Source organism: Ursus americanus, chromosome 21 (assembly GCF_024610735.1).
Source record: "Ursus americanus isolate L20-20 chromosome 21, mUrsAme1.1.p, whole genome shotgun sequence".
Classification (NCBI taxonomy): domain Eukaryota; kingdom Metazoa; phylum Chordata; class Mammalia; order Carnivora; family Ursidae; genus Ursus; species Ursus americanus.
In genome coordinates this window covers 23,547,731-23,564,687 of record NC_142147.1, presented here as the reverse complement: position 1 = coordinate 23,564,687, position 16,957 = coordinate 23,547,731, and the positions used below count along the sequence as shown (strand labels likewise).

The 16,957-nt window shown below is 45.4% G+C and overlaps 1 protein-coding gene across 1 annotated transcript in view; it reads right to left on the bottom strand.

Annotated features, from left to right (window-relative positions):
• The window catches only part of CDH1 (cadherin 1), a 76,983-nt gene that overhangs the window by 12,123 nt on the left and 47,903 nt on the right, over window positions 1-16,957 (bottom strand). Inside the window, exons 3-10 of the mRNA XM_045814893.2 lie at window positions 15,994-16,211; window positions 12,077-12,220; window positions 11,794-11,949; window positions 10,911-11,055; window positions 8,917-9,092; window positions 8,525-8,653; window positions 6,134-6,316; window positions 4,625-4,869 (exon numbers count right to left, since the gene is read on the bottom strand). Of these exons, the coding sequence (XP_045670849.1) occupies window positions 4,625-4,869; window positions 6,134-6,316; window positions 8,525-8,653; window positions 8,917-9,092; window positions 10,911-11,055; window positions 11,794-11,949; window positions 12,077-12,220; window positions 15,994-16,211 (1,396 nt within the window). The remainder of the gene's footprint in view (window positions 1-4,624; window positions 4,870-6,133; window positions 6,317-8,524; window positions 8,654-8,916; window positions 9,093-10,910; window positions 11,056-11,793; window positions 11,950-12,076; window positions 12,221-15,993; window positions 16,212-16,957) is intronic.

Genomic DNA, 16,957 nt, shown 5'->3' with positions numbered 1-16,957 from the left:
TACTATCATTTAATATATGGCACATGTTTAAATAGTCAATTTCCCCAAAACTGTCCTCCAGAACACCCCTGCCCAGATTCTGGATCCATTCATGCATGACATTTAGACATCACGTTTCCCTAATTTGGAACTAGTCCTTAGCCTTTCTTTTCTCTCTCAACACTTTATAGAAAGTGTAGGCCTGGGGTGCCTAAGTGGGGCAGTCAGTTAAGCACCTGCCTCTTGGTTTCTGCTCAAGTCATGATGGGTCATGAGATCAAGCCCTGCATCGGGCTCTATACTCAGCCCGGAGTCTGCTTGAGCTGCTTTCTCCCTCCCCCTCTGCTCCTTCCCGCAGCTCTCTCTCTTTCTCTGAAATAAGTAAATAAATCTTAAAAAAAAAAAAAAAGTGTAGGCCACTTGTTTTGTAGAAAGCCCCTCAATTTGGGTTGGTCGGAGTATTCCCTCCTAAGTAGTTTCAAGTTACATGAGGGAAGGGGAAGCAAGAACAGTGTGTAGGTGACGTGTGTCCTCAGTGTATCAATCGCATTAGGAGGCACATGACAGCTGTTCTTTTGGTGATGTTAACTTCAATCACTTGGGTTAGGCACAGGCAACCAGATCTCTTTACAGCAAAGGTACCTTTTTTTCTCTTGGTAATTAATCTATGACCTGAGGGGAGAAAATGTGACAACAGTTTGTTCACCAACTGACCTTCATCCAATAGATTTAACGTCTATGGAAAGTTTTTTTTTTTTTTTTTAAAGATTTTATTTATTCGACAGAGATAGAGACAGCCAGCGAGAGAGGGAACACAAGCAGGGAGAGTGGGAGAGGAAGAAGCAGGCTCACAGCGGAGGAGCCTGATGTGGGGCTCGATCCCATAACGCCGGGATCACGCCCTGAGCTGAAGGCAGACGCTTAACCGCTGTGCCACCCAGGCGCCCCAGGAAAGTTCTTGCCTGAAGCAATGAATACTATGATCCCATGTGTGTTTAAAAGCAGACTCTTTCAGACCAGCTCCCCAAGGGGTACGGTAGCTCTCCAATGGTGGCAACATGCCACCCAGCACCCCCACCATGAGCATTATGAGGTCTGGGCTGACATGGTGGCTTGAGGATGGGCTGCAACACTGGCCTTTGTTGGTAGGTGCCAGAGAGGCCCAAATTCCTTCCCGTCTTACAGAGGGAGAAAAAAGTTTTACTCAAAAAATCCTGTTAAGCTACACCTTATTAGGAGTACCAGAAACATTCAATCAGAGGAAACAAAGGCATGAAAAACAGAGATAGGGGCACCTGGGTGACTCAGTTGGTTAAGTATTTGCCTTTCACTCAGGTCATGATCTCGGGGTCCTGGGATCAAGCCTCAGGTTGGGCTCCCTGCTCAGTGGGAGTCTGCTTCTCCCTCTCCCTCTGCCCTCCCCCCACCATGTGCTCTATATAAATAAAATCTTTAAAAAGGAAAAAGAAAAACAGAGATACAATGCCCAGTTATCTGCCAGGGTCATAGAAAGACTCAGAAAAGGAAACAACCTAAAAAACGAAAGGGCTTGGATACCTGTGGGTACATCCTCACCTCTTTACAAGTGCAAAGCCATGAACCACAGAGTGGTCTTTATTCCAGGGGTAAGGGCCTCTACACACATTAGTAAGACTTGGTCCCTGTACTTGCTCAAAGAGAAGTTTTGTGGTTTTTTTTAAGATTTTATTTATTTGAGAGAGAGAGCACACACACAGAGGGAGAAGCAGACTCCCCAATGAGCAGGGAGCCCAATAAGGGACTCGATCCCAGGATCCTGAGATCATGACCTGAGCTGAAGGCAGACGCTTAACCGACTGAGCCACCCAGGTGCTCCTCAAAGAGAAGCTTCCAACTACCCATTTCACTACTACAAGCTAAGATGTCAACCCAGCCTTGAAACCATATACTCCAAGGCTTCGTCGTCACTGAACAAAACCCCTACAATATTGTCTTCCGGTTTTCCACTCTCCTTTTCAAGTCTGATTATAAACACTATCTTCCTAGGGGCTCCTGGATGGCTCAGTCAGTTAAGCATCCAACTTTCTATCCTAACTCAGGTCTTCACCTCAGAGTGGTGGGTTCAAATCCCACCCTGAGCGCCCCACTCAGTGGGGTGGTTTCCTTGAAATTCTTTCTCCAGCCCCTCCCCCAATGCACTTTCTTAAATAAATAAGTAAATAAATATTTTAAAACAAACATAAAAACACACGCTAGGTTAGTGGAGCGCCAGGTGTGTAGGATCTGCTGCCATCCGGACTGTGGGGTGCGGCCTGGGGTCTGCAGCCATGGCTCTGCATGACACTGTCTCCGTGGGCCTCAACAAGGGCCACAGGGTGACTAAGAACATGAGCAAACCGAGGAACAGTTGCTGCAGCAGGTGCCTCACCAAACACACCAAGTTCATGCAGGACATGACCCGAGAAGTGTGTGGCTTTGCCCCACACAAGCAACGTGCCATGGAGCAGCTCGAGGTCTCCGAGGACAAGCGCACGACCTCAAGTTCATCAAGAAAAGGGTGGGGAAACACATCCATGCCAAGAGGACCACAAAGGAGCTAAGCCATGTCCTGGCGGCCACGAAGGACTGAACCCCTCCCCTCTGTATGTAATAAAGCCTTTTTGGAACTTGGAAAAACACACACACACACACACACACACACACACAGACTGTACTAGCCCTTATATTTTCGACCACTTAAAAGAATCCTCAGATTATGAGCAGTACATTGAATGTGTGTATGAAATGAGAGTATTTTATTTAAAGATTTTATTTTTAAGTAATCTCTACACCCAACGTGGGACTCAAAACTCACAACCCCAAGATCAAGAGCGACATGCTCCACCGACTGAGCCAGCCAGGCGCCCCTGAAATTAGAGTATTTTAAAGCAAATCCCAGATGTCAAAAGATTTCTCCTCTAAATACCTTAGCACATATCTTATATAGAAAAAGTTTAAACAAACAAACAAACCTAATCAGAATGCCACTAACACATCTCACAAAAACAATAGGAATTACTTACTGTCATTTAATGCCAAGTCCATGTTCAAGTACCTCTAATTGACTCAAGGGTCAAATAACAAAAACCCCAAAACAAGAACACACTTTATAGTTGGACTGTTGAATCTACATTCAAATGTAGTCTACACATGACCATTGGTTCACTTGCCTCTTCATACTCTCTTAATCTACAGCAGTCCCCCTACTTTTGCCATTCATTCATTTCATGGAGAAACAGAGCCATATAGTTTGTCATATAGTTCCCACATTCTGTGTTTGGCTGCCTGCTTCCTTGTGGTATTTAACTTGTTTCTTCCTTCTCTGCACTTCTTCAAAATCAGATCCTAATGCTTGACTACATTCTGTCCCAACTTTTGTTTTCTCCAAAAAACATTTCCTTAGTGGCACTGTGTGCATGCTGCTGTCACATCAAGTTCTGTTGTCCTTGCCTTTTTTTTTTTTTATAGTAAATGTTAAAAACAATCAGAAGGTTTTGGTGTTAGCAGCCTCCCTTTAAAATTTCCCCATCATCCTTGACCGAAGCCTTTAAGATCACTACCTGCCTCCTTTTCTTAGTTCCTCCTGTACAGGGCACACACGCAGTCTAGAGGTATTCAGGAGCTCTTTCACTCATGGCAGATCAGCATAAAAAATTTCTAGAATAAAGGCGTCTGGATGGCTCAGTCGGTTAAGCGTCTGCCTTCGGCTTGGGTCATGATCCCAGGGTCCTGGGATGGAGTCCCACGTCGGGCTCCCTGCTCAGCGAGGAGTCTGCTTCTCCCTCTCCCTCTGCCTCTCCTTGCTCCTCGTGCTCTCTCACTCTCTTTATAAATGGATAAAATCTTTAAAAAGAATTCCCAGAATAACCTTAAAAGCTGAAGTCACACATAAGCTCTTTTTGTTTGTTTGAAGTTTAACAAGTCAAAAGCATTGATGCTAAAACACAAACACCCCCCAAAACAAGAACACACTCAATTAGTAAGCAACACGCTACTCTAGATTTGTAGAACGTTTTTTTCTATATAGTTCATTGTTATAGTTTCCTCTAAAGTAGATGTTAACAGGTAGGAACCTCTCTTGAGAAGAGGAAGCAGGCACACTGGCCACGCCCTGTTAGCCCTGGAAATCACACTATTATTAACAAGACACACGTGTCATGTTGGGATTTGTGCTCGAATAGTTTTTTTCCTAGTCAAATCCAGCCCTCAAAAGATGAAGGAGGACACTGTTTGTCATACATGGTCACGGGGTGCTGCTGTAGGTTTGCACATGTGTTTTCAACATGTGTGGGCGTGACTTAGATTACGGAGGTGCCTTCCGGCTTAAAAGGAGAGGAAATAGTGAGCTACTTATAACACAACACCATGCGTTTCAATTAAAACCACATTCCTGCCTTAGTGCATGAGCTCGAAGAGAGGAAGCACAGTAAATCTAGAATGGCCGGCTATGGAGGGAACAGAGAAGATGTGGGGAACGGGTATTAAAAAAAAAAAAAAAAAAAAGCCAAATAAGAGAAAGGTCTTGCACAGACTGACAACAATAAAATGCTATGAACTAAGTATTTAAACATGCACATACAAACACACCCAGTGGCTGCAAGTCTGTTGAAAAAGTCCTCACACTCACGTTATCCTCTGTTCCATATACTTATCCGGATCCTCGGCAGTGTAGGACGTGATTTCCTGGCCCACCCCAAAGTCTTCAGGTATTTCCACAACCTTCGGGCAAGGCTTAAAGACAGGGGCTTCGTTCACATCTTCCACGTCCACAGTGACGGTGGCTGTGGAGGTGGAGAGAATGACCTCAAACGGGGCTACGTTCACCACAGTCACGTACAGAACATACTGCTGCTTGGCCTCGTAATCCAAGCCCTAAGGAGCAGGAAAGAAAGGAGTTTAAAAATGCGCTTTATGTTCATGTTTTAAAAAAAAAAAAAAAGATTACATCCTTAACTGTTGCTGTTGGTTAGCAATACCTCGTGGTTCTCTGATCTAGCTGCGTTAGAAGAAGTGACTTGAAACTTCTGAAGACAATGAAGGCCCCCACCCTAACCCAGTGAACAGTCATCTCTGAGGGCAGGGCCCGGCCCAGGATGTTTTTCAAAAGCTAACACGCAAGCATACGTGTTAAAGACGATATTTAAGACAAGAACCCTAGTGGAATAAAAACGAATTATGTGAAGCCTCAAACAGCAAAACCCTGTTTACAAACACTAGTACCTTAAGTCATTTATTATCCAAGACCAGTAAGAATGCTGATATCCTAGGTGACGTGTTGTCCACGTGACAGCAGACAGATAGAAGACCCTGCTTCTGACCCCACTGACCTCTTATGAAGTTTAGTGACAACGTGCAGTTCAGAATCAGCCAGCAACAAGGTCAAAGCCCAGCTGGGCCATTTCCTAGCTGTGTGGTCCAGGCAACTTAACCTCTGGGTCTGTTTGCACACCCAGATACATACGACAAGGAACTACTTCACAGAGTTGCTGTAAGGAATAAACTGGGAACTTTTATGAGGGACTTTGTGTTCGGTAGGGGCTCATTTTACTGGCTTCTTTCTTTTGTTGGTAGCAGAGAAAATGCTGACATCGAATGTTTGGTGTGAGATAAGGTTATGTAGTAAGTGACGCAGAGATGAACGGTCTTATTCACTTGCTCAGTAGGAAGTCTAAGTTCGGGGGCTAATCCAGAGATTGGTTAACTCTAACTTCGACAAGGAAGTCACCCAACTTCTTACTTTTAAGGTTTCCAAGACATCTTTCAAAAAGTCATTTGTCCCACTTCTAAAATAATCCAGCAAAATGGCAGAGACCAGTAAACCATTTTTTCCCCTCATTTGCAAAATGGATATGGGGGTAGGCAAACGTTTGAGGGAGAAAGCCTTTTTTTTTTTTTTTTTTTTTTTAAACAGATGGTACTTTCTTTCTCCTCAATTTCAAGTGACTGCGTAGGAACTTCTCACATGTGCCTCAAGAGTTCCTGCAAACCCCAAATGGCCCACCAGAACCTGGGAAAGCTGCCCACCCCTAGCCCACCAACGCCATGCTAATCTACTTCTGAGAAGACACCAAGGGACAAGGGAGTGGGCGGCTAGCTGAGATGTCAGTTTCTGCATCTTGCCAGGCACCATACAAACCTTAGCTGTTTTCAAAATGCCGTCGTTGGTTACTGGGTCTGTAGTGACGACAAATTGCTCATTGTTATTGTTCAATATGGTGTACACGGCCTGCCACGCTGGGGTATTGGGGACATCGGCATCAGTTACTTTGAGTACGGCGATTTCAACGTCAGCCTTGTTCTCAGGCACCTGCCCCTGGTACTACAGAGCAAAGGAGAAGATGGGTCACTGACAACATCCTGACACCTAACAGATGAGCTAGGCCCAACAGGGCTAAAGGAATCCTTTCTGAGCCCAAGATTCAAGGGGAATCTGGGAGGAAGTGCCCACACCACCAGCAGAGCCCCTACTTCCTGTTGGTGGAGTAGCCAATACGACTCAAGGTGCATCACCCTTCAAGACTACCCGAGCTAGCTTCTTAAGGACCTGGCTACCTGAGCCCCTCGGCACACTCTGGCCCCGTTGCTGACTGTGATCTTAATCAAATTCAAGACATTGTAGCATATTCACTACTTCCCCCCTCTCCCATCATTCCCAGGGGTACCAGTAGTTTTCATAAAACAAAAGTCTGGAAGGTACAGTCCTCTGCTTAAAACCCTTGATGACATCCCCTTGCACTCAAGATAAATTCTGAATTTCTTACCTCCATCTACAAGGTCCTGTAGGATCCAACCTCATTTGGTTCACTACACAGACTGTTTTTCAGCTCTTGAAAACTTTTTGTTGACTCAGGGCATTTTGCATATGGTGATCCCTCTGCCTAGAACACTCTTCCACTATCCCCTATCCCACATTTGACGACCTCCTTTCAAGTCATACTTTTTTCTTTTATCATGGTTATTTCATATTTTATTAGACTGATGTACATCTTACCCTTTCTTGAGATGTAAAGCTAACACGGGACTAAGAATGTAGAATACTAAAGGGGGTAAAGCCATCCAAAAATTTATTGAGTAAGCTAGAAAGGTATGTAAAGCTTTGGTTTGGAATCAAGGGTAAAACCTGTTCAGAGCTGAAGGGAGGTCCTTGGTTTCTAACAAAAATCTCCGAAAGCCTCTACTAATATAAGGGTCAGTTTATAGAATAACTATGAATTACACAAAACCCCATTAAGAGAAATGGTCAGGACAGAAAGCCGTGGGCTTTGCAGCAGAGATGGCCAGGCTAGAGGCTGAGGCTTAGGCCCAGGACCTGTAGGCAGGAGCAGGCTGGAAGAAGTCTAGAGACAGAGGTTAGTGTGTTCACCCAAAGCCCTGGCTTTCCAGCCGGTCTCTAGGATACTGATGCTTTCTTCAGATAAGGCCTTTCAAGTCTTACTATAAATGTTACGGGCTTTGTGAAGCCTTCTTGTACTTACGATGCCTAGGTTAGGGCGGCAGACACTGCTAATTGCCTAGTAAATATTCACTTGCCCCTTTTTCGCAAACTATACTGCTGGGAGCAGCAATGTGCCCAGACAAAATATTTTATTTCCAGTCATCCTCAAAGACAGCAGTTGCTAATAAGAAGTAAAGGAAACTTGTGGGATGGATCTGCACAGAAATAAACCTTGACTTAGCAGCAATGCCTTTTGCCCCCCATGCCCTTGCCTCCTTCCTGAATGAAGCGCAGAGATAGCTGGAGCTCTAGCAGCCATCTGGGGCCACTGAGGATGGAAGCCATGCATCAATGATCGTGGGTCAGCTGGACTAAGGAGTTTCCACCGACAGTGTAGATACTCTAGCTTTAGGCTTTCTGTGACCCGAGAGAAAGTTCACCCTATTTGTTTAGGGCACAAGAGTCAAGTCTCTGTTACTAACCACTGAGACTATTTCTAACATATGAAAATTAAGGGTTCTTTCATGTGGCTTTTGGTACCTTCGCCTCATCGCCACTTAATATAATTGTACACAATAATTTGTACAGGTTGTCCAACATCTCCCTAGCTAGACTATCAACTCCACTGAGAACAGAATCTTTGTCCTATTGTGATAATATCTCCAGTGTGTAACACAATTCCTATGTTATAAACTTAGGAAGTATTTGTTCAGTGAATAAACAAAACCTGGTAACATTTGCTACCAGGATGCACAACATGAGGACATGAGTTCCACAGGTGCCTTTAAAAAAAACAAAAAACAAAAAACAAACTCATCTCTACAACCAATGTGGGGCTTGAACTCAACCCCAAGATCCAGAGTCGCATGCTCCATGGACTGAGCCAGCCAGGCGCCCCCAGTGCCGTGTGCAACTCCGCAAACCTGTGTCAACAAGGCTCATGCAGAGGATGACAGAGACGACTGCCATCCCAATCTGCTTGCTCCTTAAAGCTTACTAGTCTGGGGAAAGTTTTCAAAGCGTTCACCCATGAGCAGCTGCAAAACAACAGAGGACCTTTCTTTGGAAACCGTCCGGGGGCTGCAGAATTACCGTGGTGGGTTTGAAGACAGGGGGGTTATCGTTGGCGTCAGTGACCGTGATCACAGCTGTTGCGGTTGTACTTAAGCCTTCACCTTGCAGGTCTGCAGCCTCAACCACCAGGGTGTACGTGGGAATAGTCTACAGAGAGATCAAACACATCTGAGTCAGGACCAACAGCCACAGCAAGCCCAGCCCAGAACATGGAAACAGTGTATCTGGTCATCTGCTTCAATGCCAGCCTGCCTTCCAGCTACGAAACCTCTCCAGAGCTGTTTAGATGCAAAGCTCAGACTGTAAACATACTAAGTGGCAACTGGCCTCAGCAGAGTTTTGCATTGTCCATATGATTTAAGGGATGTCTATTTGCCCTCAACCCCCTCTAGACCCTCCTGACCCCTGACCTCCCGGTCCAGCCCGGTGGTGAGCACGCTGATGACTCCCGTGTCCTTGTTGATAGTGAACATCATGCTGCTAGGCAGGGGGGGGTCTTGGGTGACGATGCGGTAAGCGATGGCGGCATTGTAGGTGTTCACGTCGTCGTCCGCGTCTGTGGCTGTGACCTGCATCACGGAGGTGCCTGGAAGGGCCGAGGGAGAGAAAGATTTGGGGAAGCTGCACTTGGGATTCTGGTCCACATTGCTCAGCTCGATTCTGTCCAGAATGTTCAAGGAGGAGCCCTGGGGATGGTACCATGTTATGGCTCCTCCATTCTCTAATTTCCAATATTTTTACCAAAGTGGTAGCGGAGGAAGCAAGCATTCCACCCAAAAAGCAGTGGTTCCAAGGACTCGGCTTTTCCAACAGATATTTTGGATGGGGGCTGGAGGTGAGGAGAATGGGGAATAAATAACCTTAAACTAAAACACTGTGCCTTGTCTCTCATACTGAGTGAATGAGGTGAAATATAGGAAAAATCCCACCAATATCCACAACTGGCTTCTCAGGCACAGCTTCACCAGAGAGAATGGTCATCTGAGATCACAGCCTTCCAGATGGCAGAGAACAGTTACAGCACATGTGATTCTGCCAAAGGACTCGTGCCCACGACATCAACACAATTCCTTAGGGCTCCAGAGGAAAAGGACAAATAGCCCAAGGGAAAAAAGGAGCAAAAGACTTGAAGAGACAAGTCATAAAGAAGAAACCCAAATGGCCAGCATAGAAAATGCTTAATTAGCCCATTAATAAATCAGAGAAATGCAATTTAAAATTGTACGGACATACAACTGCACACCCAGCAAAGCTAAGAAGTCTAACAATTTTAGGATATCGATTGCTGGTGGGAGTGTTAAGTGGTTCAACCACTCTGGAAAACAGTTTGTCATCATGCGGTCTCATTGAACAGGCACATACCCGACAATGGAGCAATCTGCTATGATAGATACACCCTAGACAAAGCCTTGCGTATACGCATCAGGTAATACATTAAAGAATGTTCTGAGAACACTATTTCTATTAGCAAGAAACTGAAACAAAGTCAATTTCCATCAACAGGGGAATAAAGTGTTTTATATAAATACAAAAATACTGAATACCATGCAGCAATGAGAATGAATGACCTTGGACTGCTATGGGCACCAACACGAAGAACATTACGGACGTGAAGCTGAGTGAGAGGAGCACACCACAGAAATACATGTAGAGTGTGACTCCATGTATACAAGGTTTGCAAAACATGCAAAACAAACAGGATATTATAGAGGGGTAAATATACATGTGATGAATAAGATAAAGGAAAGCAAAGGAATGATTACCACAAAAGTCAGGGCAGTGGCTACCTTTACCAGGGAGAGAAAAGAATGTGGTCAGGAATAGCAAGGATCTGTTTCTTAATCAGGGAAGGTTCTTAAACTGCTCCTTTTTGGGAGGCGGGGGTGAGCTCTATGCCCCATGTGGGGTTCGAACCCACAGCCACAAGATCAAGAGTCGCGTGCTCTACTGACTGAGCCACCCAGGCACCCCTCTTTTTTTTTCTTTTAAGATTTATTTATTTGAGAGAGAGAACGGTGGTGGGGGGGAGAGGGAGGGAGGGAGAGAGAGAGAAAGAGCGAGAAAGAGAGAAGCAGACTCCCCACTGAGCAGGAAGCCCAACATGGGACTCAATCCCAGGACTTGGAGACCATGACCTGAGCCATAGGCAGCCGCTTAGCCGACTGAGCCACCCAGCCGCCCCTCCAGGCAACCGTCTTAAACTGCTCCTATTTTATAACACACATTTCTGTAGAAAGAATGTTTTACACACACGTGCATGCACGCACACACGCACACACGCACACACTGGCTTCCAAAGAAGTTCTGTCCCTATGAAGGGCCTAAGCCCAAACACAATCCCCAACACTTTGAGGTCCAAAGAATCGGTCTTTTTGAGTATTCAGCCCCTCGTTATTGGCCATACCTGGAAGAGCACCTTCCATGACAGATCCTTCGAAGACCTCCTGGGTGAACTCAGGCTTGTTGTCATTCTGATCCGTCACTGTGATCACGATCTCCATGGGGTCTTCAACTGCATTCCCATTAGAAGACACGGCGTGAGAGTAGAGCTGCAACAGCCAAGTGAGGGTTACTTGGGCCCCAACAAGGAGAAAGCAATGGGAGAAGTCGTGTGACTAGAACTCCAGCTGCCCTCCATTCCCTCCCACTCTCAAAGACCCAAGGATGGACACCGCCCGCAGAGAACTTTTCTCACACATGTGATGTTGTGACACTGGTTGAGGTCATGATATGTAAAGATTCATGGGCTGCAGAACACACCCACCAGGTCAGAGCTCCCATTTCCCACAGGAGGGCTAGGGAGCCAGGCTTAAGAGACAAGAGCGGAGGCCTGACACACTCTTGTTCCCAGCAGGGTAAAATCTGCTCTGGCTTCTCCAGTCTAGTGTCTCTCCCAGATTTTTCTGCATTTGGCCTCAATGCAGCTCTCCAACTCCCAGCTCTCCAAGCTCACACTGCTACCAAAGCCCAGGAATGGCTTTTGCTCCCCAACATCGTAACTGGCTTCTTCCATTGGGTCAGGGACTTTTAGCCCCAAGAGTTAAGTTGGTATCTTGGGTCTAAACTCATGTATGATCCTAAGGTCTCTCCTCTCTTTATGCCCAATGGAAAAAAATCAACCCCTTCTCCCATTTTTCCAGACTCTCCTGTCATCTCCCCTTGTCAACAGGTATAGAGGTATCCAATTACATGTCCAGAGCATCTGATCAAGGGATCCAACATGGGCTGACCAAAGAATTTGGGGAGGATATGACCCCATTATTAGCAAGCTTCTGAGAGATACTCACAATGTACTTGGCAATTTGTTCTCTATCCAGAGGCTCTGTCACTTTCAGCCATCCTGTTTCCCTTTCGATAACAAACACACCAACAGGAGGCGTGTCAGCTCCTTGGCCAGTGATGCTGTAGAAAACCTTGATTTCTTTGTCCCTGTTAGATTTGATCTGAAGACCAAACAGAAACAAACAGAATTATCAAGGAAGGATCCTGACATTGGGGCTTTCCCTCTTTTTCTTCTAGGTCCTTCTCTGCCAAATTTCTCCCAGAGACACAGAGAACTTCCTTCTCTACCTGAACCAGATTTTTAGGAAATGGGCCCTTCTCATTTTCTGGGCAGCTGATAGGAGGGATAACCCAGTCTCTCTTCTGTCTTCTGAGACCACGCTGGGAGTTGGGAAATGTGAGCACTTCTGTCTGGGTTTCAGAGAGCGTGTCCTAGAAGGAAAGGAAATGAAGAACAAAATCAGATAATTCAGGAGAGGTAATACAGGCCAAACAGTCCCACCTAACCAGCCAGGATCTTCAGCCTTCTTGGGGGCAGTCTATGGTTTTAACTTAATAACAAAACACAACCCAATGAACTTCTCTGCCATATAATAAAGAAGATATTCTCTTTTGATTCTCTTCTAGTGTCCAGAGTTCAAGCAATCATTATGTATACACAATTATACAATTGAGGGTTTAATACTATTTTGCAAATTATTTCAAGCCTAAATATATTATATCTGTTGTTTTTAATAGAACACTGCACTCTGATGATTTAACATCAGAGCTTATTCAACAACTAGATATGCAAGCATTTCAATTTTCTTTTATGTTTTTCCGTGGGGTATAGGTCCCCAAAGTGGAGCTCTCAGCCAAGATGAGTTAAATTTTAGGAATTGATACTAAGAACTACTTTGTGATCGATACAAATTCTTTAATCTCATTGTATCATTTTATCTATTTGGTTTCCATTTGTTCTAACAGAAGCTGTTGGGATAGGAACCAAAAACACCCTCTGAGACTTGTATTGAACGGTTTTCATGTGTGATAAAGCTAACTTTATGCACACACAGGGAAATAAGATAGTTGAAGATGGAAGAAAAACATCCTCCAAGCTGCTTAAGTGCTTTAAAGTGATTAGCGGTAATACATAAAGGTTCTAGGGAACAATTCTATCTCCCACTCCCCACATAATCCTGATCCTGTTTGCCAAAGGTGATTCAAGCGCTATTTCCTGGCTTTTTAAATATGATTCAAAATGCACAAGATCCAGGGGCCAGCCCACGACCTCCCCCTGGGGGAGCAGCTTCCCTGCAGGACTTACCCCACCCTGGGTGCCAAGAACTGCTGAGCAGCAGGGACTGTCATCCTGTCCTACTGCTATCCACCCCCACCCCTCCCAAGGCTTTCATCCCAACCCCAGGCCCAACTACCCACCCTTTCTTTCGGCCAGACCAGATGCAGCCACAGGTCCCACAGCTCCATTACCAAGAGATCATACCCCCTGGTTCCTGCATGCCACAGGAGCCGAAACCAAAGAGGGGGAGGAGGTCATGGATGGCCCCAGAAAAGGACAGCCGCTCACACTTGTGATTTTGTGGGCTGCCAGAAAACCTACACGAAGAGTTCTCATCTCAACGCACACTTGCGAACCCACACAGGCGAGAAACCCTACCACAGTGACCTGGACGGCTGTGGGTGGAAATGTGCCCGCTCAGACCAACTAACCAGCACTACGGCAAACACACTGGGCACCACCTTCTCCAGAGCTAGAGGTGTGACCAGGCCTTCTCCAGGCCGGACCCCCTCGCCTTACACATGAAAGAGGCACTTGTAAAGCCCAGAACAGTGGATATGACCCACCCTGCTGGCAGAGAATTCAGTACTTTTTTTTTTTTTTTTAAAGCCTTTCACACAGGGCCCCTGGGTGGCACAGCGGTTAAGCATCTGCCTTTGGCTCAGGGTGTGATCCTGGCGTTGTGGGATCAAGCCCCACATCAGGCTCCTCCACTATGAGCCTGCTTCTTCCTCTCCCACTCCCCCTGCTTGTGTTCCCTCTCTCGCTGGCTGTCTCTGTGTCGAATAAATAAATAAAAATCTAAAAAATAAAAAAATAAAAAAAATAAAGCCTTTCACACTGTCTCCCCCCCCCACCGGGGGGAGGGGAGGAACCCAGCTGGAAAGCACTATGATCACGGTCAAGTTCCCAACAAGCCCACTTGTGAATGGTTCATCAGGAGACACAAGGAAACCAGAAGATAAATCAAAGAACTGATGGGGTCTGTGACTGGATCTTCAATCATTCCAATGCTAAATCTAACCTGACTATTCCTGGACTTACAAAACACCCAGGGGGTGACTGGAAGGTGTGGATATCAGGGTATAAATCAGAGCCATGAGTTGGGGGTAGACAAGACCAGAATTCCCTTGAATTGTGTTTCAATGCAATGTAAGTATAAAAATCACCTTGTATTCTCTTTCCTTCTAAAAGCCACTATTATGATATCAGAAGAACAGGAAGAAATTCAGGTACAGAAATTGTGTTTTAATAACCTAAACAATGGTGCTTGGTGAGTCTTGGTTCTCTAAAGGTACCAAATGAGGAAGCCAAAGTTCTCAAACTGCTGCATACTTTGATAAGGAAAATCTATTTCTGTCTTCCAATCTACATTTATGACCTAAGTCAGGTAAATACAGCTGGTTTACTTAACATTTTTATGCAGACAGTCTGTTATGCACTGTGGTTTCAGATGTGCAATAATTTGTACAATGATTTATTCCCAAGTATGCCTTAAGCAGAACAAATGTTTTTTTCTGTATAGTTCCTTGCCTTAATAAATACGTAATATAAATTTTAAAAAATGCACAAGATAAACATAAGACATCATCACAGAATCCTTTCCATTATTGCATTCCTGCATATTGGTTTCTCTCTCTCCCTCTCTCTCCCCCCCACCCCCGCATCCTTGGATTATTAATATTCTAGATAAGTTGTCCCTCCTGAGCCAAGGGCACCGTAGAATCAGGCTGTCTATCTGTGAATCCTCATTACAGCACCTACTTCTCTCGGGGAGATTATTTTTCTCTGTTCCACAGTTCCTGCAACCTCAACAATCTTTGAGGAGAAAAACAGGAGCCACCCTGAAAGACCTTGGTACTTTCAACACATTCCATATTTTTAAGGCAGTACCAGGATACAACTAGAACGGCCTCCAGAGAGACATTTTGGTAGGAAGCACCATGGGAACAGTCTGGAAACTAGCAAAGGTGTCTGGCTTGGGTAACAATACCCAGAAACATTCTTGTCAAGAACTGGGCAGACATATATCCTTTCATTCATGGCCAATTCACCCATCTGTCCATTCAATATTTACAAGGCTCCTGGTGTGTGGCAGACTGTGGGCCAGACACTACAGACACAATGGGGAAGGATATTGTGCAGATTACAGTCCAATGGAACAAAAGCTTCCCATTGATTCTTCTCTTCCCATCCCAAGACCCTACCCACTAGAAAAACAAAGAGTAAAATGGGGGAAGAAAAAAAAAAAGAAAAGGATGTTAACTACCTAAATTTTAAATTAAAAAATAATAAAAAGAGTAAAATAAAATGATCAGAGAATTGATCTCTTGTTCATTCTTCCTCCAAGAAAAAGACAATTAACAATTACTGAGTACTTCCTGTATGCCTAACACAGTTGTAGCATTTCACGTGTATTAATTCATGTAGTCATTATTCTCTCCATGTTACAGATAACCTCTCCATGCTGGGAATTCCTTAGGTGAACTCTCCCACAGCTACTCAGGTAGTGAGTGGCAGGACTGTGATTCAACCCCAGGCAGTGTCCGCACTCTTACCCACAGAAATAAAGACATTAACACTTTGCCACCATTGCACCTGATCCCTCCCCACCAAACACAAAAAAAAATCCCAGCAGAAGTAGCTCAGTTAGACCAATGGTTCTCAACCAGAGGTGACTCCGCAATGCCCCCCACATCCCCCCAGCGGGCACTGGCCATGTCTGGAGACATTTTTGGTTGTGACGACTAGGAGAGTGCTACTGCTTGCCGTCTGTCCAGTGGGCTAAAGCCGGGAGGCTGCTAAACATCACGACAACAACAACAAACTATCCAGTCCCAAATGCGAAAGGCGCCAAGGGTAGAGAACTCAGATTAGGGAACAGACATAAAACAACAGTGAACTTGCAAGAAACACTCCAACATACATGACGGTGGTGGTGGTGGTGCTCGGCTGCCTTCAGCGTCACTCTGGTGGACAGCTTCCTGCGGCTGGAGTCCCAGGCGTGGACCAGAAAACTCATCTCCGGTTTATGAAGCTGTAGAGGCCGCTTGACGGTCACCACACCGTCTGTGCTCACTTTGAATCGCGTGTCGTCCGCAATATAGGCTGTCCTTGGTTGACCGGTGCATCCTTCAAAACTCACTGCAGGGCATAAATCACAGTGATTAAGAAATGGGGCAGATTCAAGACAAGAGCATTCCTTCTCTCCAGAGCGAACCTGGGGGCACCTGGGTGGCTCAGTCGCTGGGCATCTGCCTCTGGCTCAGGTCATGACCCCAGGGTCCTGAGATGGAGTCCTGCGTCAGGCTCCCTGCTCAGCGGGGAGTCTGGTTCCCCCTCTGCCCTTCATCCGCCTGTGCTCTCTCTCGCTCTCTCAAATAAATAAATAAGATCTTTTTTTAAAAAAAGTGAACTCCGTTTACCCACCAAAAGCCTGACTTATACAAAACAAACACAAGCCAAATAAGCCAGTCTGATGAGAGAACAGAAAGAGGGCAGAGTCAGTATTATCATTATGTTCTTCAGCCCTCTAGGGGGACTGTTAACTGTGGTCTCATTTCTTTCTTATGTCCTTGTGAAGTACAAACACTAACCTGTCTAGAAAGTAACTTCTTTTTAATACCAAAAAAGGACCTCTCCTTCAGCTGGCTCTTGACAATATGAAAACAGACCACCAACATAACAGAGACAGGATACTCACTAAGTCCGAAAGTTAGAGACTACGGGACAGTGAGATGCTGAGGAAAGTCTACATTCAAGTAACGGTTTGTATTTCAATAAACAGTGACAGATAATGAGAGAGAGAGACACGTGGCTTGATGGTTAAGAGTGTGGGCTCTGGTATTTACCCCAAAGATACAGACGTAGTGAAGAGAAGGGCCATATGC